The following is a 23,158-nucleotide window of genomic DNA, read 5'->3' as shown; positions in this document are numbered from 1 at the left end:
CCTCCCATGTGGTAGACGGACGCCCTAACCACTGGGCCAAAGTCCGTTTCCCTCTTCATCTTTTAAGTTTGTGAATTGACCTTTACAAGCAGCGTTTCTAATACACTCTGCTCATTCTGAATCAAACTCATGCAGATAGAAGAGTCTGAACATAATGTTTTTCAAAAGTAGCTTTGTATTGTATCCTGGTAATATTTGCAAGCAGAACAGTAGGTAGGGAAATGGCCAACCTGGTTCAGGTAAGCTGTCGAACTCACTGTTGCTACTTCACAACGGTGAGTGACAGGGAACTTGGTTCTCCCGTGCACACTGCAACATTTCAGTGAGCTCCTGGGGCGGAAGTCTTCATCTGCCTCCCCCGGGCCTCCCCTTCCAGCTGCTTGGCCCAAGGGAAGCATTCAGGGCTGAATGAGTGACACCACGAGATGCCGTGTGATAATCATTAGGTGTGAATTACCACTTGCCTAAAAATACATTAGTAAATTAATTGCATAACCGGTTTCAACATTATGAGCAAAGCTAGTGACTGAGTTAAATAACTAGTGAAAAAGAATGACAAGATTAAGTAACTTGCACTAAAAAATGGAAACCCATCTTAACATTTAGTGGTGGTATAAACTAACTCAAACAGTTGACCATAAAATAGGGTTATTCTCAGTAAAACAAAATTCAAAGTGCTCCCAACCTGCTCCTTTTATTACATATTACACACTCAGTGAACCATCCTTAGTGTGAAATTAATGGTTAGGTACATAAATGTGCAAGGCATAACATGGGAAATGGAGGAGGAAAAAAACCCTCATTGTAAACTGGGACTGTAAGAATATCAGTTCCAATTAGCCTTAATCAGCATTTTCACCAACGCAACAGACAAGCTAAATAATCTTTTATTTATTTATTTTTTAAACTCTTCCTAAATGATGATTAGGGCTCTAGAATGTCCTTTGTAAAAAGATCATTTTAAAGACAAAGCATTGGGAAGCAGATGTGGCTCAAGCAAATTGGGCTACTGCTTACCACATGGGAGGTCCCTGCTGCTGTGAAGACAGTGAGCTGGTGTGACAGGCGGGCACAGCAAGCTGATACAGCAAGAAATATGAGACAAACATAATGAGAGATACAACAAAGCAGGAGGCAGAGGTGGCTCAGGCGATCAAGTGCCTCCCTCCTACTTCAGAGGTCCTGGGCTTTGTCCTGGTGCCTCCAAAGGAAAGGAGGAAGACGAACAGACACAGCAAGTGTGAACAGCGAGGGGGTGGGGAGAGATAAATAAATAAAACAAATCTTTAAAAAATATAAAAATAAAGACAAAGCGCTAATTTGACAGTAAAAGCATAGTTCAAATATAAAATTTCAGAACTGGTTTTTGCTAGATAGAGCCTAAGAATGAAGAATCATTTTCCCTTTCCAATAACTTAATAATTTAAAATATAAATAACTGTATTAAGTCCCACTGAGACAGTCATTTCATTCTATGGAAGGACAGAGCCTGGTTTTTGTTTGCTTTCCATAATTACTTCATAGTCTCTCTTCATTGCAAAACTGAGATTCACAAATGAACTGGAAACCACTGTTTCTGGCTGATCTGTCCGAACAGTGGAATTAGCCTGCAGCCTGTTCTGTGGTTCTTGATATTTTCTTTCTGCTTCTTCAGACATCCTGCCTCCTCCTCCTCCTTCTCCTTCCTCATCAGAAGCATATTTGTATCTTGGGGTGCTGATACCCCAAACAGATGCAGTGTTCTCCCCTAGGAAGTCACGTGCTGAAAGGGCTGCTCTGGCAGCGAAGCACGTGAAACCAGGAGCAGGGCCGGTCGGCTGTGGGGGACCCGCAGTGGGCACCACATCAACAAGCTCTGGCTGCCAGCCTCCTGCTCACCCGTGCTGTCCTCCTCACCTCTAACAGGGCAAATGCCTCTCCTTCTTTTTCCTAGGACGCCCAGGTCTATGATTCAAAGCCTCTCTGACTGCCCAGCCTCTTGCCCACAGAGCAGGAGCAGATGAACAGGCCCGGAAGCCTGCGGCACCCGGTGCTGTGCTGGCAGCCACCGGGCTGGTGGGCGCTGGGGGAGGCAGTCGAACCCCCCGTCCCCCTCTGCTGGTTTCTATCGACTCAGCGTCTTTTGACCAGTATTGTTTGGGAGCTGTATCTGGGTTGAGTCTACATGACTTCCTGTAATCGCTGTATAGGAAGCTGTGCCACAGCTCCTCTTTATCAGTTCTGGGGACGGCTGCCTCGGCACTTGCTGATTTTTCGCTATTGCAAACAACTGTGAAGTGAGCATTCCTCCAGCAGACCTCTTCTGCCCCTGCTTCAGAGCTCTTTTAGGCCAGCATTTGCCAAACGGCAGGACGTGACTTCTTAGTAATCTCGAAATCAGCTTAGTGGAGAGAGACCAGCATTTTCTTTTTAACATGAAATAGAATAGGATGAAATAGGGTAGGGCAGAACAAAATAGAAAAGAGTAGAAAAGACGTTTTCACCAGGCATCTCTTGGAGTGAGGGCAAGAATGATTTTGTGGAAGTTCTGTTTCTATTACCTAGAGGTATAAAAAAGAGCAAACGCCTCCACTCTGGTCTAAGGGGTGCTGAGTTGCTCTCTGCAGTGGGTGTGTAAACCGCTCTTCCCTGTGAGTGTTCTTTGTCATCGACAGCCACTCTCCCTGACACCCATCCTCATGGGTCACTAAGGATCGCCCCTCTTTAATTTTGACAGGCCCAGGCCTCAAGATGAGGTCTTTCTCACTGTGGCTGTAATTTGCATTTCCATGATAAACTCCGAGGTGAATTTGAGCGTCTTTTAATATGTTTATTAGTTTCTTCCATGCATTGCGTGTATCCTTTGCCCATTTCTTAATTAGGTTGTCTTTTTCTTATTGATTTGTAGGTGTTCTTTATATAATTATTTGCGAGCTGTCAGGTACACTGTTGCAAGTATTTTCTCCCCTTCTGTGGCATGCTTTTCCCTTTGTTCATTGTGTCTTTTGTTACATCAGAATTTTAAACTTTAATGTAGTGAATTTTACCAATCTTTTCCTTGTGGTTTCTTCTTTTGGGTCTTGAAGAAATCTTCCCTGCCTGTAGGTCATAAAGATATTTCCTGTATTTTTTTGTTTTAAAATTTTGCTTTGTTTGTTTCACATTCTGGATAGTTTCCCTTGCATTTTCCATGTTGAAATGCTATAGATTCAACTTCTTTTATAAATACTTTTTCATATGCTTTAGTGCCCACTTGTGCAAGCCCTTTCCCAAAACTTGTAATATAATATACCAAAGCTATGCTTTACAATTCTATTTTTTTCAATAATTGAGCACCTCTATGGATGACTGTTTTATAATAAATACAGCTGATACAAGTTTTAACTGTTTTTTTCCTCAGATAATGAATTGTTAAATTTGCAAGGTGACATTCTTTTCCTTCTCTGTTTTTCTCTAATAGAATTTATTTGTCTATTTATTTTCAGTCACACTAACCTTGACCTTGAAGACAATTTTACAAGGATCTAGAAGGAACAGGATGAAAGATGACTGAATACTGGGCACAGGAAATGTAAAACCATCAGGTAAAAATGTTCTTTGAGAGAATGTTCCCAGTGAGTATAGAATAAAGCATATTTGATGGCTGCTGTTTCAGATTTTCTGTTAAAGTCCAGGGTACCAAATCCTCACTCATTCATTCATTCATTCTTCCTTTTTTCCCCCTGGTTTAGCAATTCATATACCCTTCAGTGGACGTGAGAATTGATAAGACTGCTCTTCACAGAGACTTGGAATTTGCCAATCAGGGAAAAGTTGATCAAGGTGTAAAATTTATTTTTTCCTATCAGGAAAATCAACTCTAAAATGAAAATTTCCTACTTATATCCTGACAGACTTAAAAACCCACATTTATCCTGTGATTACTCATTCAGGAGAATTCCCACAGGAGGCCATCCAGTAGTTCCAAGACAGTGAAAGCACCTTTGGGTTTATAGGTGCTGACTCCCAGACCGAGAGCTTGACTTCCTTATCTTCCCTTCATGGATGAGCGGAGCTCGTTTTCTGTCCTAATTAGAAGTACTTTTGTCCTGTGGGATCCTGATTTTACCCCAGGCACTGTACAGGGCTGAGCCTATGTAAGAAGAACTTCCTCTTTTCTGTGGAGAAAGTGGCAAGGCTAGAAAAAACCATGGACCCCTGGAGCTTGTATTTTTAATTACATGAAACATACTTCATCTAACATCTGTTGGTCACCTGCTAGGAAGAATGAGATAGTATCTGTCTTTGCGAGACTCCAGTGTGTGACTGAGATGCTAACAGATAATATTTTGGTGTGCAGAGTGCTTGGGGGCCAGCAGGGACCTACTGAGATGGTCTGAGGGGTCAGGGAGTGTTACAGAGAACGTGCCCTTTGAGAGATGTCCTGTGAAGGACCTCTGCAGCCTTCACAGATAATGCTTTCCTGCATTCCCAGAGATTAGACAAGCTATTATAAAATACCTAGTCATCACAGGTGATATGTTCTTAGTTTACCGTGGATAGTCGTTAATTTTTTCTTTTCCATCACATCTGAAAATTAGTCAACCAGTGTAAGTCCAGTCAGTGTCCAATTGGTGTAAGAATTGTCTAACTTTCAGCATGTATAATCATCTCCAGCTTGTCCTAATTAAACTAGCAAATTATCTGTTCATCACTATTAACCACTTAATATTAACTACACTGTTGACTTCGGACTTTCTGATTTCCATTCTTTTCATTCTTTTTTTTTTTAATAAAATGAGGCAACATGCTAATGTAAACAATTCTACAAGGCCAACACTGGTGTACAAAGGTAACAGAGTTTCTGGAACTCAGCTGTGCATGGCCTTGTGCCACTTTGAAATATTCGTTTATCAGCTCTGGTATGAAAGTCTAAGAATACTTTACAAAAGTAACATAGAGACCTTGAGACTCTTACAAAATGTTAAAAGAAACATTTCTAACACTTCTGAGAACAGATTTTGTAAAATTAAAAAATGGATTCATAGAATGAGGAATGAAATTAGTATATACGAAGTGTCACTTTGCTAGGAAAAACTCAAAAGGAGAGGCATTGGCATATTTTTAGTTGTTTTTTTTTTTTGCTAGGGAGGCCCAACATGAAGTTTTGATTCTATTTGCATATGCTATGTTTTCAGTTGCATTGTGACAGCTTGGTAGTTTTCTGAAACTTAAGTGAACTGTCATAATCCACTTGATTCTTCACATTGACAGAGAAGCATAGTAATTATATGGGCAGTACACAGAAGGAATAATAAAATGCCTTCTGGTCTCTAAGTTTATGGCCTCTGTATTTCCTTAATTATGTTTTCTTTGAGCTCATATTAAAGGTGTTCTACTTTGCTTTTTCCAAACAGCTGTCAGTTAACAACAGGGAGGGTGGCCTGGATGTGACCAGAGCCATCCAGGAAGGCTGCCTTGACCAGTCAGGCAACGTGGCTCATTTCTGTCTGGCCAGTGGCTGTATCTTTGTCATGATTTATCTGTCTTTGTTTTGGGGAAATTTATATGAGGTGGAGATTTTTTGGTACTGTTAATGTGTAATTTGAAACAATAATTGGATTTTATCAACCGAAGCAACCTCTAGCCTTAGATAATGTTATAGCAAAATAATATTTCCTTTCAATGTGTAATTTCAAAAGAATTGCTGTTAAATGTTACTTATCGCCAATAAAAATCAATTTAACATTTCCTAATAGAACATTTAATAAAATTTCTGATTTTGTATAGAAATAGGATTCATTTAATAAATATTTATTTTGCATCCTGCCCTGCCTAAACATCCTTTTATTAGCAAACAAGGACCACCTTTTTGAAGGAACCTTTTTTAATGTCTATTAATTGCTTGTGTTGAGAGTTGTCACCAGGCTTCCAAAATGAAACCCTCTCCCTTTGTCTTAATTCATCGACCTGTACTTTGTTCCACCTCAAAATCAGATGGTGCTAATGGATATTAAAAGCTCTTGCTACTGAACTGAAACAAGCTGTGAAAACTCGGCATGTAGAGTCATCTTTTCCACCATTTTCATGTGCTCTTTACCTGGCCTTCTGTTGATAAGAACTCTGCTCACTAGCGCCTTAGCCCATCTGCATTAAATATTCGATGCCACTTCCCAAACTGTTTTCTTTTTTAAATGTACGTCTTTAAAAAAAAATTAAAATGAAGAAATTAGAATCCTCAATATATAAGGAGGTGGGCAGTCTAAAATAGATGCTTAGACGAAAAGATAAGCAGAGTAGACTCTGTCCCTCGTTCTTTGTGGCCTTGGGCAAATTATTCTTCCTTCAGGTCTCTTCTCAGGGCCTCAGAGAAGGGAAAAATCTCCTCCTGGGACTCTGGGATTTCTAGATTAAGGTAAGTTCACGCACACAGTGTTTGCAGTCCTAAAAACATACATAATAAGAGCGAGGACGTAGGTTTACACCGGCATGTAGCTGTAGCTTCCTGTGGATGTGAGCTTTGAAAGCACTGAAGGAAGGTTGTCTTCTGCGAATGCCGCCTGACTTTCCCACCTCTGATGTCTTGTCTTGTGCAAGTTCAATATGAAATACGAAGGTAACAGCAAAACCAGGTTTCAGGAGTGAGCAGAGGGAGCAGGTGTGGCCCCAGCGCCTGCTTCCCCCGTGGGAGGTCCGGGGCTCAAATCCCCACTGCCTCCCCAAACAAAACACAAACGCACAACAAACGAATAAACCAACTCAGGGGAGCCAGTGTGGCTCGGCCGTTGAGCGCTGGCCTCCCACATACAAGGTCATGGCTTCAATCCCCGTTCCTGGTACCTCAGGAAGGAAAAAAGAGTGAACAGGAGGACCAGCCGGTGGTGCTGCCCAAAGACAGCGGAGACCCGTCTCAGCGCGCCCGGGACCGGCGCGGCTTGGGGGTCGGGGCCCTGCGGGGGCGCCGCTGCGCGGCTGCTCTCTGGCCCTTCCTCAGGCGCCTCCCCTGTGAAATGACCTCCTGAGCCCTTTACACGTTGTTCTAGGGTACCACGGAGATGCGCAGGAAAGACGGAGACCCCAAGACAAAGCCGCGGCACGGGGGGAAGCGACGCCCGCTGCGCCCTGCGGGCGGGTGGTCGCTGCCCGCCTTGGGTGGAGGCCACCCTGCTCCCCGCAGAGCCGGGCCGTGGGAGGAAGGTCGGCGCTGCCGGCGTGGTCAGGAGGGGCGCCCGGGCCGCGTGAAGCAGGACCCAGCGGAGCGCAGGCCAGGGCGCTGGCGGCCTCCAGGACAGGGGCTGCGGGGGCAGGACGGGAGGCCCGAGGCCGCAGAGGTGGCGCCGCCGCCCGGGGTGCGGCTGCCCGGGCCCTCGGCTGCCCGGCCGGCTCTCCCGCAGCGTCCCGACGGCGCGTGCAGGGGCCCGGCCGCTCGGGCCTCGCCGCCGCCCCTGTCCTGGGAGGCAGGGACCTTCGTCCCCGGCGGGGAGGCCGGGGCCCGGGGCTGGCGCGGGCGTCCTGGCGCCTGGATCCTGGCGGCCGGCGAGGAGAGGCTCGAAGCCCCGGGCCCCCGCGGCGGCCAGGGCTGGGGGCTGCGCGGGAGACGGGGCTGCGGCCACAGCTGGGCCCGGCCACGCGCCCGCACGGCGTCAGAGTGGGGGGTGACAGAAGGGACGCGTCCCCAGTGCGGGAAGTGGACGAAAGACGCTCTCGGAAAGCCACCTGCCATCGTGCCCGTGAAGGCTCCGAGGGCGCGGGGTCCTGGCTCGTGCCCCCCGGGGTCGTTTCCCGCCGGCCCCGCCTCCAGGGGCGCTGGGCTGGCGGGGACCGCTCCGGGTCCACCCGCCCCGCTGTTGTCGCGGCCCGGCCGCGGGACGTCTGTGGGGCGCGCGGCCTCCGAGGGCCGGGCAGGCGGCAGGCAGCGCCCGAGGCCCCGGGCCAGGGGAGCGGGACCCGCCGCCGTGGGCGCCACCCGGCCCGCAGCCCGCGCCTCGCGCGGAGACGGGGGAGCGCCCGGGGCCCCGGCAGCCCCCGGGGGCAGAGGCGGCGGCTGGCGCAGCGGGGCGCCCGGGAGGTGCCGTGGGCCCGCGTGAGCGCGCGTCTCGCTTGGGGCCTCCCCGGCTGCCCGCCACTGACTGCGCGACCTGAATTTGGTTTTCTGGGCCGCCCAGGCCTTCACAGGAAATAGAAAGTCTGAGGTCTTTGGTTTTGCTGACGAGCGGCTTAGCTTGGGCACCTCCGCGGGGGGCCCACAGGATTTTATCACTTGAAATAAATCTTTTAAGAGAAATGAGACTATACCCCATTGTTTCTGTTTCTCTGGAGAAGTGGAGCGCTGCGTGGGGAGACCCACTAAACGCGCAGGGGGAAGGTCAAGTGAAGCTTCCCGCGGCCGGAAACGCCGGGACCCTTCGCCACCGCCGCCGCCTGCGTCGTTCTTTCCCGCGGAGTCATTTTTGCTGGGATCTTTCATGCCCCTCTCTCGGTGTGCGCCCTGCAGGGAAGACTTAGGGGGCAGCTGAGACAGCAGTCTTCTCTCTTTTTCCTTCCCCTGCTTTTATTCCAGCCAGCCAAGTTTCCAGAGCTGCAGTCAGGACGGCCAGCTTTTCAGGCGCCTGCTCCGAGCTTAGCCCCGCAGTCCAGCCTTGGCTGCCCCCTGACTCCCCGGGGCGGCCGGCGCTCGGTGGCCGTGGCGCTCGGTGGCCGTGGCGCTCCGTGGCCGTGGAGCTGGTGGCCGTGGCGCTCCGTGGCCGTGGCGCTCGGTGGCCGTGGCGCTCGGCGGCCGTGGCGCTCGGCGGCCGTGGCGCTCCGTGGCCGTGGAGCTGGTGGCCGTGGCGCTCCGTGGCCGTGGTGCTCGGCGGCCGTGGCGCTTGGTGGCCGTGGCGCTCCGTGGCCGTGGAGCTGGTGGCCGTGGCGCTCCGTGGCCGTGGCGCTCGGCGGCCGTGGCGCTCGGTGGCCGTGGTGCTCGGCGGCCGTGGCGCTTGGTGGCCGTGGACGCTGCTGTGGAGGGATTCCCGCAGGTGCCGGGGCCTCCCCACGCAGGCACGCTCGTTCCCCCTTCCCACGGCAGGAGCCCCTTCCGCAGACGCGAAAGGGGTAAGGAAACTGTATTTTTCAATTAACTGTCTTCGTATATTTTTTCTCCTTTCCAGCCAGCACGGGCTCCTCTGTCACTTTGAAGATGTTAGATGTGGGAAAGTGGCCAATTTTCTCCCTTTGTTCCGAGGAGGACCTGCAGTTAATTCGTCAGGCCTGTGTCTTCGGTGGCGCTGGCAACGAAGTGTTGTACACCACAGTGAACGATGAGGTAGCGTGCAGGGGCCTCAGCCGCCCCAGTCGGTCACAGGGGTGCGCACTGAAGGCCGGGGGCGCGGGGAGAGCTACGTGAGGGCGCGCCTGCGAGGCCGCCCTTCCTTACCCGCGAGGCGGCGGCTCCGCTGCGGGGCGTGCGCAGCGCCTCACGGGCTCGCCAGGACCCGGCTCCTGAACTGACGGTGGCTTTCCTCGCAGATCTTTGCGCTTGGCACGAACTGCTCTGGCTGCTTGGGGCTGGGGGACGTCCAGAGCACGATCGAGCCCCGGAGGCTGGATTCCTTAAGTGGCAAGAAAGTCGCCTGCCTCAGCTACGGGAGCGGCCCCCACGTCGTCCTGGCCACCACAGGTGAGCAGGGAGCGCGGCAGCCCCTCGGCCTCGCCTGTCGGCCTCGCCTGTCGGCCTCGCCTGTCGGCCTCGCCTGTCGGCCTCGCCTGTCGGCCTCGCCTGTCGGCCTCGCCTGTCGGCCTCGCCTGTCGGCCTCGCCTGTCGGCCTCGCCTGTCGGCCTCGCCTGTCGGCCTCGCCTGTCGGCCTCGCCTGTCGGCCTCGCCTGCGCGCAGGACCTTCCGTCCGTGACGGAACACACAGAGTACGCCTGACCAGCGCGGGAAGGCCACGCGGCAGGGCCGGCGGCGCTGGCGCTCGCGACGTGTGGGTGGCGACACAAGCCCAGTAAGCCCCTTCTCTTCCTCCTTCGTGAATGTCATTATTTTGCAAGAGAACGCTGGACTCTGGCAAGTCTCTCTCTTTTTTTTTTTAAAGATTTGTTTTATTTCTCTCCCCTTCCCCGCCATTGTCTGCTCTGTGTCCTTTCGCTGTGTGTTCTGCGTCCACTTGCATTATCAGGTGGCACTGGGAATCTGTGTCAGCTCTCCATGTGGGCAGCACCATTCCTGGGCAGGCTGCACTTTCTTTCACGCTGGGCGGCTCTCCTTACGGGGCGCACTCCTTGTGCGTGGGGCTCCCTTACTCGGGGGACACCCCTGCGTGGCACGGCACTCCTTGCGCGCATCAGCACTGTGCATGGGCCAGCTGCACATGGGTCAGGAGGCCCGGGGTTTGGACCCTGGACCCTGGACACTCTCATCAGCTGAGCCACAACCGCTTCCCTGGCAAGTTTCTTTTTTGGACTTCAGTGCCCTGATCTTTGAAGTGAGAGCCTGGAGCCGTTTTCCACAATCCCCCAGGACATGTGATTCACGTGCCAAGCAGTGGTCGGAGGGCGAAGTTGGTATTAGTCATATATGGAATTAAACTTTCACACGCCTCTCTCAACAACTCAGACTAATAGAACATTAGCACTCAAAGGTACCCTTTGAGATTTTCTTAAGCTGGGCATTCATTTTATTAGTCTTTAAACTGTAAATAGATTGCATAAATATTCTTTTGTATATTTATTTCAGATTTTAAAAGTAAGGAATTTCTAGCTTCTGGTAATGGCAGATTAGACTCCTCAGATCACTTGTTCACCGAAAACAACGTCAGTCTAGATAAAATGCCCAAGGAAATCTTCATGAAGGCAAGAAAACATTGATCAGGTAGTGGGGGGTCACCAGGCCACATTTTTTTTTTTTTAAAGATTTACTTTTATTTATTTAATTCCCCTCCCCTCCCCCGGTTGTCTGTTTTCTGTGTCTCTTTGCTGCGTCTCTTGTTTCTTTGTCCGCTTCTGTTGTCGTCAGCGACACGGCAAGTGTGGGCGGCGCCATTCCTGGGCAGGCTGCTCTCTCCTTCGCGCTGGGCGGCTCTCCTTACGGGGCGCACTCCTTGCGCGTGGGGCTCCCCTACGCGGGGGACACCCCTGTGTGGCACGGCACTCCTTGCTCGCATCAGCACTGCGCATGGGACCAGGCCACATTTAAGGAAAACGTGCCCTGACATCAGAGGGCACCTGGAGTCTCCCCGGCCTCACGGCTGCACCTGTGCCCGAGGGAGGGGTCCCGCGGCAAGGCCCGCCGACAGGGACCCTAACCGAGGACCCCTCGGCAGGCTCTCCTCGAGGCCCGCTGTGGGAGGACGAGCCTGTCCCCCAGACCAAGACACTTAGCGGGCCAGTTCCTTGACTGGAGCAAAGCGAGGAGAAAAAGGGAAGGAGGCTCTCCCTCAGGCCCGACCAAGGGCCGCCCGGGGGACGTGCAGCCCAACGCCTCCGACCCAGCGCCCAGGTCGGAGCTCGAGACTTCCAGAGGCGGGGCCCGGCGCGCCTGTGGCCCCCGAGGTCGGCGCAGGCCCCTCTAGAGAAGGGCGCTGGCCTCCCGGCCACACGCGTCCCCCAGACAACCCGCCGGGGCAGCAGAGGCTGCGACGCCAGGCGCCGGAGGAGGCGAGGCCCGGGAAAGGGCCACAGAAACGACCGACAGCCGAATCCCAGCACCAGTTCAAGACGGCTGCCTCTGCTGGGCTCTGAGACAGGAAAGAGGAGCTTGGACATCTCTGCAGGGAAGAAGAAACAAAGTGACCTAGGGGGAGCGGACCGGCTCCAGCAGCTGGGCGTCTGCCTCCCTCTTGGGACGTCCTGGGTTGGGGTCCTGGTGCCTCCTGAAAAACAAAAAACAAGCAAAGGAACGAACAAACCAACTCAGGGGAGCGGATGTGGCTCAGTGTCGAGCGCCCACTTCCCACATACAAGATTCTGGGTTCACTCCCTGGCCCTGGGACCCCCCAAAAAGTGACCTAGAAGATTTTTCTGTTAGTTTGAGCAGCCTTTCTTTGCTGTTTGTTAAAACTCTGTCTCTTGGGAGTGGATGTAGCTCAAATGGCTGAATGCCTGCTCCCCATATCTGAGGCCCTGGGTTCCTAAAAAATACCCGATACCTCCTAAACAAACAAGCAAACAAAACCTGTCTTCTCTGGGGAGCAGATGTGGCTCAAGCAGTTGAGAGCCTGGTTCCCAAGTACCAGGTCCTGGGGTTTATCCCTGGCTGTCGTACCTCAAAAACAAACAAAAACCCATCTTGCAGCCATTGTGACTGCCTGCTTTAGAATGTAATGTTGTTGCACTGAGGTGCAGAGCAGTTTCTCCTTTTCAAAGACTTTCTTTAGGAGAATGCACTTAGTAGACTGAGGAAGTTGGTTACCTCTTTGCACATGCATGTTCAGTTTTGATCTGTGAAAACCCGGCAGGATGTGTTTGCAAACAGCGAAGTAGATGCTCTCATGCCGTTCCTTTTCAGAAGGCGACGTCTTCACCTGGGGCCATAACGCTTACAGCCAGCTGGGCAACGGGACCGCCAGCCACGGTCTAGTTCCCTGTCACGTCTCCACGAACTTGTCAAACAAACAAGTCATCGAAGTCGCCTGCGGATCTTACCATTCTTTGGTGCTAACATCTGATGGAGAGGTGAGAAGAGTTGGCATAAATCTCGTTGTTATTTTTCAATAAAACTATATTGATTCCTGTAGCCGTCCCAGAAACAGGCTCGTTTCATTCAGATAACCACCTTCCTCAGACCCAGGCTTACTCTTGTTAGCAGCTCAGCTTACCTTACCTGTATGCAGTAAGTGTGTACATACCTGCAGGATTTTAAAGGTTGTATTGCTTTCTTTATATTGTAGTGAAGGGAGCTGTTTGCACAAAGGAAAATCCCCAAATGGGGGAAAAAAATGACTGAGGTATGTGTAGACGAGTTCACAAGTGTGGTATGATATTTGCCAATAATGATTAGTTTGTGTAGATACACTCCAAGTTAATTTTTAAAATGAGCCCATTTTGTAAGAATGAACCTTAAAAGAACTTCTCTGCTCATGCTGTGAGGCTTCATGTACAGGAAACACTTTAGGAGGACAGGTGAGGGAGCAGGTGTGGCTCAAGAGGCGAAGCGCCTGCTTCCCACCGGGAGGTCTGGGCTCATCCCAGTGCCTCCTGAAACAACAAACAAGCAAATAAACAAAAAACCAACTCAGGGAGTCCTTATCGCTCAGTGGTTGAGCACTGGCTTCCCACATACAAGGTCGGGGGTTCTACCCCCGGCCCCGGTGCCCACCCCCCCCCCCCAAAATAAAAGAGGACAGTGAGGTGCCCAAGCCGCTGGGGTGTCGGGCGGGGCGCTTTCTGGCCTGCGGTTCGCTCACTGCTCTCTTCTTGCCTGCAGGTGTTCGCCTGGGGCTACAACAACTCAGGGCAGGTGGGCTCCGGGTCCACGGCTAACCAGCCCATCCCGCGCAGAGTCACCGGCTGCCTGCAGAGCAGAGCCGTCGTGGGCATCGCGTGCGGGCAGATGTGCTCCATGGCCGTGGCGGACAGCGGGGAGGTAGGGCGCGGGTGGCTGCGGGCACCACGTGGCACGCGGGGACCTCGCCGCGCGGCCCTTGTGCCCGCGGCCGCCTCGGACCTTGAGTCTCGTCTCCCGCAGGTCTACGTCTGGGGCTACAACGGCAACGGGCAGCTCGGGCTGGGCAGCAGCGGCAACCAGCCCACGCCCTGCCGCGTCCCGGCCCTGCAGGGCATCCGCGTGCAGCGGGTAGGTCCCCCTCCTGTGTCCCCGCGTGCGCCATCAGGGGCCGAGGTGGGGAGGGTAGCTGCCCCGACGTCTTCGCTGAAGACGAAAGCTCTTACTCCTGAGTTAAATTATAGACGGTCATCAGAAAATTCCCAATTCTAGGGCACCCTCATTCACGGCTCTAGGAATGTAAATTATTACTACCTTTCCAAAGGTATTTTGGCCATTTTTATCAAAAGCCTTAAAAATATTCGCACCCTTTGACCCATTATTCTGCTTTTTGGGAATTGTCCTAAGGAACCAAAGAGACCGTCACAGCAGTAGTTGAGAAGCTATAGCAAAACATTGATAGCTTTAATTTTTAAAATAGATATAACAATTTATCTAATCAAACTGTTAAAGATTAGATGAATTATGCTACATCTATATGGTGGAATATTATGCAGGCATGAAAATGATGTTTATGAAGAATTTTTAATGAGGTGGGAAAGTGCTAATATGTAATGTTGAGTAAAAAGAAAGAAGCAGAGCTGATGGAGCTAGGTGGTTGAGTGCATGCTTCACGTGTACAAGGTCCCGGGTTCAATCCCCAGAACCTCCTGAAAAAAGGGGAAAAAAAAGACATGGTCAGCAGAGCCGGTAGAGTTGGTGGAGCGTGTGCTTGGCATGTACGAGGTTCTGGGTTCCTTCCCCCATCCCACCTTAAAAGAAAGTAAATTAAAAGAAACAAGATGCAGAATTGCTTATATACTATAGTCATTTAAAGAAAGAGATATAGTTGTATATCTCTTTATCTGTGTATAATTGCCAAAAAATAAAAATAAAACATCCTGGCATACCCTGGAGTATTGCTGTTCGTTATCATTGGGTTATTTTCATAATTGAACTTTTCTATATTTTGCAAAGTGACCATCTTATAATTTCATAATCAGAAAAAATAATTATTTTAAAATTAAGATGCCCGTCTCCTATATTCCCCGCACGCCCCTTGAACTCTGCCAACGCAGTGAATGCGGAATTAAAGCTGAAAGGATGGGGCCAAAACTCCGTGCTCGCCTCCCGGCAGGCTCTGCTTCCTTTCCCCTCGCTGATGATTAACCTGCTCTGTGACAGCACTGCGCCCTTCCATTTGCAGGCCTGAGTGGACTTGGTTTTCTCCTTCCAGGTTGCCTGTGGCTACGCACACACATTAGTGTTAACAGATGAAGGCCAAGTGTATGCTTGGGGTGCAAATTCCTATGGCCAGCTGGGCACTGGCAATAAAAGTAACCAGTCTTATCCTACCCTCGTCACAGTGGAAAAGGACAGGTAATACGCGCTTCTTCACAGTAGCCGCAGTGTTCTTTCGTGATGCAGCGTAGCTTAGGTGTGATAGGGAGCTGGGGGGGATTTACCGCTGGTGTGGGAATAGTCTGCGTTACCGCTGTGTTCATGCCTTAGAGTGGAAGCTGGCGTGGCGCTGTGGGGAGGTGGGCTGTACGTTAATTTTTCTGTTTTCTCTTGCCCATGCTTCGTCTACCTCCATAGCTACTCCACATCAACTGCAATGACCAAACCTCTACCAGCTGTTCTACATGATTCTTCTGGCTCACAGAGAACCTCTTTTCCCCCCTCATTGTTTTCTGTTTTGCATTGTTAAGAGGAAGTTGGGAACACTTGAGAACCACGTATTGTGGCTTAGAAAAACGAAAGTCCCTCAAGTGGGTGTGAGGCCAGTCACAGAATTTGCCAGTTATTATTTCATTACTTTTCACTTCCAAGCTAGCTCTTTTAGGAAGAGTAAAATGATTAGGAAATTAAGACTCAGTTTTGTGTACTTGTTGACTAGATTGCATTAAGTAACTCAGCATATCCAGAAGTATTTTTCCAAATTATGCTAATAATATGTTTGAAGGCCTTTTGAAATTCTTAAGCATGGTCCTATCTGCCTTTTCACTCTTCATTTTTTTCTTTTTTCTATTATTTTAGAAGAAGCTTTAGATTACAAAAATGCTACATCAAAAATACAGGGGATTCCCATATACCCCCCCCACTTTCCCCCATTAACAACATCTTTTTAGTGCAGTAGATTTGTTAAAATTGATGAACACATATTGAAGCATTGCTACTAACCATGGCCTTTAGTTTACATTATAGTTTACACTTTGCACCCCACAATTTTATAGTTTGACAAAATGAATAATGGCCTGTATCCATCATTGCAGTGTCATGCAGGTCAATTCCAATGTCCCCAAAATGCCCTGTGTTACCCTATTCTTCCCTCTTCCTCCCCTCAGAACCTCTGGTGACCACTGCCTTTATATCAATGATACAAGTTCTTCCATTACTAGAATAATAATGTCTACTTTAGTCCATAGTTGCATTTACCTGTATGTTTGTTCATTCCTCGGTCTTGAGGATTTTGGGTGGTGATGCCCATTCTCCTTCTGGAGGAGAGGGCATCTCTTCAATTCTTGACATACTAGCAGTATGGAGCAAAAAACTTTATCTTTTCTTTTTCTTTTTCTTTTTGTTGAGGTACTGGGGCCAGAGATTGAACCCAGGACCTCAGGTGTGGGAAGCCGGTGCTTACCCACTGAGCCACACTGGCTCCCCTGAGTTAGTATTTTCACTTGTTTGCTTGTTGTTTGTTCTTAGGGAGGCACCGGGACCGAACCTGGAACCTCCCGTGTGGAAAGCAGGTGCTCAACTGCTTGAGCCACATCTGCTGCCCTGCATTATCTTTTAAACCAGGGTTGCAATCATTGCAGAAATTAATGCTACTCTTTTTATTTTTATTTCACATATTAATTTTTACTGTGTATTTTATTTTTTTTAAATATGGATAAATAGATCTTGCATTTCTATGCAATTCTTCCCTCTTCTGTTAATAATGAAAGTGAAGAACTAGATTGTCAGTTTTCAAGCACCTCGATATTCATTTGAGTATTGTGAGCCTGGGTAATTTTATTTCACCTCTGTTGAGTAGGTTAAATGAAACTGCATTGTTGTCCACCTGCCCCCATCACAGAAGAAGATCCCTGTCACCGTAAGAACTGGACTGGAGCAGGAAAGGGGGAGTTGGTGTGTAGGCCGGAACCGTTGCAAGTAGATGCAGTCAGCTCATTTGCATTTCTCTTAAAGGTGGTTCAGAGCTACTCAGTAAAGGAGAAGAGACAGACCAGTCAGAAGAATGCCTCGGGCCAGCAGATCCAGTCAGGAGGGACATTTAGTTTTTATAGTGAACAATAAAGACATGTTAAAGGAGCAACTAAAACTATCCGTTAAGGCACTGAAATGAAATAGCTTATCTGTACGGCATGTCACCAGGTTTTCCGGCATTTTCTCACTGATGGCAAACTTTAGCCCTGGCTCCTCAGTCCACAGCCATCTGCCCTCCAGTGACCGGCCCCCTGATCCTGCATGAGAGCACATCTTACCCCGGAACCAGTGTCGTGAGAAAGACTGAGGCTGCCAGGTGGGAAAAAGGTAGAGAAGCAGGGCCTGTACGTGGAGGGAGCTCGAGCGACTTCACTGGTCCTTGGGATTGTTTCCTAGAGCACTTCCAGGTCTACAGGTACTTTCATCAGGAAAGTCCAGAGTTCCCGCACACCTCGCCCTCACACACAGTTTTCCCTGTGACATTTTACATTGGTGTGGTAACTTTGTTACGGTTCATGAAGCAATAGTATTACAATTACGCTGTGAACCTTACCACACTATTGACGTTGTGTTGGACGGTTCCATGGGTTTTTTTTGGGTGTGTGTGCGTGCTGACCCACATACATCTTAAAATTGTCTTTTTGTTCCTTTTTTGAATATACAGCTCAGTGATGTTAATTACATACACACAGTTCATCCATTGCCAAAACATTTCCATCACCCCAACAACAATGCCACCCCAGTTCAACATGACCTTCCTCTGTGTCTCTGTTAACTGTGACGGTTTTTTATTAGGAAATGTGAAAAAAGTGGGAATAGCTGTGTACTTGCTATTGCCCATATAGGTGATTTTGGACACTGAAATTCATGGGTGAATCTTTTCAGTCAAACAGCCCCGCTTTTCTCAGATTTCCAGGCTTGGGCTTCGTGGGGAAACGTCCCAGGCGGCGTGGCTTCGGGCCGGCGGTGGGCGAGGGAGGAGTTACCAGCCCGCGCTAGGGCTGGCGCGGCACCTGCGGGCCCCTGCCGCGGCTGAGACCTGGGCTGAGACCGGGCGTGTGTCGTGGCTGTCGTAGGATCCTCCCCGCTCTGCTGGGCCCTTGTGGGGAAGCTCTGCTAACCAGGACCGCGGATCGAATTAGGCGCGGGAGCTCTTCAGTTCTTAGTCCCCTTTTTCCGGAGGGGGAAAGTAAAAATCTGTCTACCTGGGCTTCACAGCAACCCAAACACAACTCTAAGAATCTTTCCCAGAATGTTCTATTTACGATGAATAATATTCATATACAATAACAATTTTCATGGTTAAAAATGATTGTCTTTTTTCTAACGCAATCAATCCCAGTCTTCCTGAAATTTCAATACCTATTTGATTTACCAGCATTTGTGTCTTTGTTCTTCATGTCTAGAAAGCACATGTGAAGTTAAACTGATTTAAAACTAACTTCACCTTGAACTTCTGAGAATTTTGTGGCCCTTTGCGGTCACTGGTAACACTTTGGGCTGCTTCAAAACTAGGATTGGGAATCGCTGCTCCAGCTCTTTTTTATCATCACTTCGCTCCTACGTTATTCTTCTCCCTCACAGATTACCTTTTCCGCAACATTGTTTTCTGGCTTACATTTTTCCTCACTCTCTGCTTTTTCATTTCTAGTACTTCTCAGCCACTAAGCTTTGCAGTTGTTGCCTGAGGGCGAACGGGCGAGCAGGCCTGCCTGCTGCCCTCCCAGCGGAGGCCTCTGCGTGGAGCCCGGCGCCCCCTCCGCCCTGGGCCAGCGCGGCCCCGCTCCCGCAGCGCGCGGGGGTCTTCCCAGACCCCGCTCCCGGGCACCTTCCCCCCCCCCTCCCCCCCGGCCTGCCGGACCCCCACGCCCTTGGGCCGCTCGCTGTTGCCAGGTTCCGCTCTCCAGGCATACCCTTCCCAGCCGCAGGGCGCTGCTCACCCTGCTCCCAGCCCGGCAGAGGGCAGGACCTCGGGGCTGGCGCCCCCGGTGCCGCTCGCTGCCCCCACAAGTCGCCCTGCCCGCTGCGCCCAGCGCTGCCCACCCAGGGCCCCCTCACATGGCACCCCGCCCCTCTGCGCCCCCGGCCACACATCTGCTCGCCCTTCTCCCTGCTCCATTATAGGCCACGTCCAAAGCCTCCGCGGTCTGGCTCAACTCTCTCTCCCTCGGAACCAGGGCGCCTCTTCCCCTCTTGTCCCAGGAGCCCTCTGCCAGGCAGGGACACCGTGGAGCCCTCACTAGTCCACCTCGCTGTGTGTTACTTAACAACCACGTCGCACCCGCCCCAGGGCGTCCCCACGACAGCAGCGCTCTTTGGGGTCTCCGCCCCGGCTCACAGGCCTGGTGGAGCCTGGCCCAGGCCTCCGGGGCGCCGCCGGGAGCTCTCCCCTGGCCGTCGAGCCCCCCTGGGCTGGCCGGGGCCTCCCCTTAGCCGGGTGGGGGGCTGCACGGCAGCGCCGGGGCCCTCAGCAGCTGTGAGCACCCAGCCGTGGGAAGAGCAGTGTGGACGTGAGACCCTGGCCCGGGCGCCTCCCCGCGCTCTGCTCCCCACGGCCTGGGAGGGGGTCCCCCGGGCGCCCTGCCCCCCCTCCTCTTCCTGCTCCGCAGAGGGCGAGCCTGGCTGCACGTGGTGAAGAGCCCCGGCCGCGGGCGTCCACGCCCCGGGCCCCACGGCAGGGAGCATTCCTGCCTCTCAGCTTGGGGCACCGTAGGCAGGCTGCCAGTTAGACGGATGGTTCCAGTAGGTGTCATTTCCTCTGAGGAAATGCACTGATTCGACAGCCATCCTCCTTTTTCTTTTAATTTGTTGCAAAGAATCTGCCTGTGAGACGCCAGGGGCGGTGGGCAGGCCCTTGGGACCCGGCCTTGCACATGGCACGAGGAGGGCTCTCCCAGGGGGGCCTCAGCACCCGCGCTGCCCGCAGGAGCACGCCATCTGCACAGCAGGGCGGCCTTGGCACAGCGGGGCTGAGGGGCCCCAGCACGATGAGGAGCCCCTGCCGTGACGGGCGCTGGGCCTGGCTTTTGACACTCGTCGGGCAGCCGGGCCCTGGCACAGCAGCCGGTGGCGGGTGAAGCCGCGGTTCAGAGGTCGCTGGCGGCCTCGGGCGCTGGGCTTGCCGGTACAGCCAGGGCGCAGCGGGCGCGAGCGGCTCCGGAGGCTGCGGTGCAGCTCAGCCTCCCTTCCTCGGGCCCTGCGGGTGCCCAGCGCTCTGTTGTGTCCGTGGAACTGCGTGGCCACACCTGGGCCTTCCGGCCCGGCCTCCTGAGCGAGCTGCCTGGCTCGCTCCAGGTTTTCCTCTGTCTATCCTTCCGTTGCTGCCCCTTGGTCCGTGAGCTCTTACCCACGCCTCGGTTGTTGTGTGGTCGAGTCTCCAGACTTGCTCAGTGAAGTGACCTGCAAACCTGAACCTGGTAGAACACCCTGTTCGGTGCTTAGGGAGATGGAAATCAGCCAGCGATTCTGCCTGTCAGGGACTTGTCACCTGGCTGAACAGGTGAGACACGCACGCCTGAAAGGATAACAGCCAGTCTGGAGTGGTGTGGACAGGAAGTGCCGCCAGAGCTCAGGTGGGCAGGCGATCTCTTACCCTGGAGCTCTTTGAAGTGAGCCTTAACAAACGGGCAGGATTTGAAAGGCAGAGAGAAAGAGAAGAACGTTCCTGACCGAGGACATTCACTGTGAATAGGGACATTGAGGGTTTGTTAGAACATAGGGTGTGTGGACAAATGTGATTTGAGAGAAGGCTGGAGTAGGTGGGAGCCGAATTGTGGAAGACTTGGCCACCCCGAGCCTCGATTTTATCCTGTGGGAAGCCACCGAAGGTTTGCAAGCGCGGATGAGGATGGTGTTCTAGGAGGTTCTAGGTGTTCTAGGTGTCCTAGGAGGGCTGTCACCTGCCAGCACTGTGCAGCTGGGTCAGAGGAGAGCCCGGGTGGGCGCCCCAGGGGGCTGCCGCGGTGGTCCAGGAGCACCAGGTGGGGGCAGGGGGTGGCTGAGAGGAGCCACTAGAAAGAACCTGTCAACGGGGTCATCTGTAGGAGGGTCGAGCGGGGAGGGCGAGGCAGAAGTCAAGGATGACTCAGGTTCGGAGCCCAAGTCACGGAGGGTGCTGTACAAACATCCACTGCCGTGGCAGAACCAGGGCGGTGGCCTCGACTGGGGTGAAAGGAAGAGTTCACTTTCTTGAATCCATATGGTGACATATTCTTCTAGGAAAGCAGTTATTCCTGAATTAACAGAACAGTGTTCTCCATTAGGAAGTGTTCTGGGAACTACCTCACGTCAGTCGTGAACTTGCTACACTACGGTCTATCATCTGGGGACTCCGGGAAACAGCTTCTTGGCTCCAGATGGACACAGCCCAGGGAGGTAGAACTGCTGTTTGCTGCCTGCAGTATGAGTTGGGGCAATCACAGTGCTCCGTTTAACTCTGAAGCAGGTGACGTTTTGATTAAAACTCGGTTTATGGAGCCTGGGTCAAGATAACTCAAGTCTTTATTATCCACTTCAATATGTAATGCTTTAAGAAAAACGAATTATATCACCTGTTTAAAAAGATCACTTCTCTTTTATATTGCACTTTAATTTCAAAATGGGATGGTGCATATTTTTATGGGTACTGAGTAGGAGGATTAAGAAGCAGATCTTCATGAGACAGAAGAGCCAGTGAAGTATGACTTAAACGTAATGAGTGCTGCCTTAAAGTTCAGGAGATTAGGTCTCAGGCTTCTTTTGGTTTCCTCTTCTCAGGCCCACACCCTTCTGTAAATTAGGTTCATGGGGCCCCAAATCAGGTAAACGTAAGGGAAGGAGAAACTAACCTACTTCTTCCACTGTTCACTGGGCTTCCTCGGTGTGTCTTTGTGAATTTAGAATCACGGAGATCGCGGCCTGTCACTCTGCGCACACGTCCGCCGCCAGGACCCAGGGAGGGAACGTGTACATGTGGGGCCAGTGCCGCGGACAGTCGGTGACCCTGCCCCACCTCACGCACCTCTCCTGCACCGACGACGTGTTCGCCTGCTTTGCCACTCCCGCCGTCACGTGGCGCCTCCTGTCTGTGGGTGAGCCGACCTCGCCCGCCTGGGTGTGGGCCTGCGCCCAGGGGGCGTGCTCTGGTGCTTCGTTGCCGCATGCAGGGCGTGTGTCCCACGCAGCGTAGCTCCTTGCGACGGGTTCCTGTGGCAGGGGGCTCGTCTGCTTAATTTTCTCAAAAGAATCAGAGGCCAAAATCCCATACCAAATTCAAAGCCATTTCATTTGATGGCTTTTTAAATTTTTACTGGGAAACTCTGTCTTTTATTTTTAGCTGGTGTATTTACTCAAACACTAGAAAATGTCCTCTCATGGGGTAGCTTGGGACTTTCCGTGGTGTTGCCAAGTTTATGAGCAGAAGTGTGTGAAGTTCTTATCCTTAATGATTACAGAGCTGTTAACTCTCTGTGCGCCGGAGCAGTCAGTTAGCAGGGGCCTTGGTATTTGCCTGAGCAACAGCAGTGGAATGCTGTGTTCTGGCATTTTTCTTATGCTGGCGCTCGTTCTAAAAGCATTCCTGTCGCCCCCCAGAACCGGATGACCACCTCACGGTGGCCGAGTCCCTGAAGAGGGAATTTGACAACCCTGACACCGCAGACCTGAAATTTCTGGTAGATGGAAAGTATATTTATGCACACAAGGTTCTTCTCAAAATTAGGTAAGCAGTAAGTTGATTTTGAGAATTGAAGTAAATCCCTTCTTTCAGCGCTTACTTTCTAAGCGTCCAAGAAACGGCGCTAGAGCCTGGAAACTAGGCGGAAAGCCCGCAGGGCTCGTCGTTGTCCTCCCAGCGTGGCGGGGAGGCGCTGCCCTGGAGCTGCTGCAGCAGGGCCGGCTGTGGGGAGGGCACCTGCAGGCGCTGGCCCGGGCGCGGGCAGCACAGCAGCCTGTCCTCTGGATCCCGCGCAGTCAGCTGCCGAGGTGGGTGTGCCCGGCTTTGAACACGGATTAAGTGCTTTGACAAGCCGATGCCCCAGCTGGGAGTGAGAGTCTGTTCCTAATCCGCTGTGGGACCCTGAGCGAGAGGCTTTGACAAGATGCCAGCTTTGTTGGGCCCACAAGGCCTGGGGTGGAGCCAGCACAGACTTTTTATAAATCCAATTTATTAACGCATAATTTCTGTGCAATGACTCGCACCCATCGAAAGCGCCAGCTTGGCGAGTCTGGGCAGAAGCCCATGCCTGCAAGACCACTGCCAAAATCAGGCCACGGACCTTCCCCTCACCTCTCAGGGGGCCCTCGTGCCCCTCTGCTCCCCGTTCTCCCTTCACC

At 51.7% G+C, this 23,158-nt stretch overlaps 1 protein-coding gene across 6 annotated transcripts in view; it reads left to right on the top strand.

Moving 5' to 3' along the window:
• RCBTB2 (RCC1 and BTB domain containing protein 2) overlaps nucleotides 1-23,158 on the top strand; it is a 42,908-nt gene that overhangs the window by 8,099 nt on the left and 11,651 nt on the right. For 4 of the 6 annotated variants that reach the window (XM_071208289.1, XM_058276706.1, XM_004472851.5 and 1 more), the window contains exons 2-10: nucleotides 3,465-3,563; nucleotides 9,105-9,259; nucleotides 9,463-9,613; nucleotides 12,440-12,606; nucleotides 13,358-13,516; nucleotides 13,619-13,726; nucleotides 14,871-15,013; nucleotides 21,725-21,915; nucleotides 22,418-22,544. In XM_071208289.1, the coding sequence (XP_071064390.1) occupies nucleotides 9,134-9,259; nucleotides 9,463-9,613; nucleotides 12,440-12,606; nucleotides 13,358-13,516; nucleotides 13,619-13,726; nucleotides 14,871-15,013; nucleotides 21,725-21,915; nucleotides 22,418-22,544 (1,172 nt within the window). In that variant the 5' untranslated portion in view covers nucleotides 3,465-3,563; nucleotides 9,105-9,133. Of the gene's footprint in view, nucleotides 1-3,464; nucleotides 3,564-6,351; nucleotides 6,374-9,104; nucleotides 9,260-9,462; nucleotides 9,614-12,439; nucleotides 12,607-13,357; nucleotides 13,517-13,618; nucleotides 13,727-14,870; nucleotides 15,014-21,724; nucleotides 21,916-22,417; nucleotides 22,545-23,158 lie in introns of those variants that run through there. The other 2 variants (XM_023582900.3, XM_058276707.1) reach the window with 2 other exon arrangements.

The sequence above is a fragment of the Dasypus novemcinctus genome, chromosome 15, assembly GCF_030445035.2.
Source record: "Dasypus novemcinctus isolate mDasNov1 chromosome 15, mDasNov1.1.hap2, whole genome shotgun sequence".
Lineage (NCBI taxonomy): Eukaryota > Metazoa > Chordata > Mammalia > Cingulata > Dasypodidae > Dasypus > Dasypus novemcinctus.
This window is presented reverse-complemented; position numbering and strand designations above follow the sequence as displayed.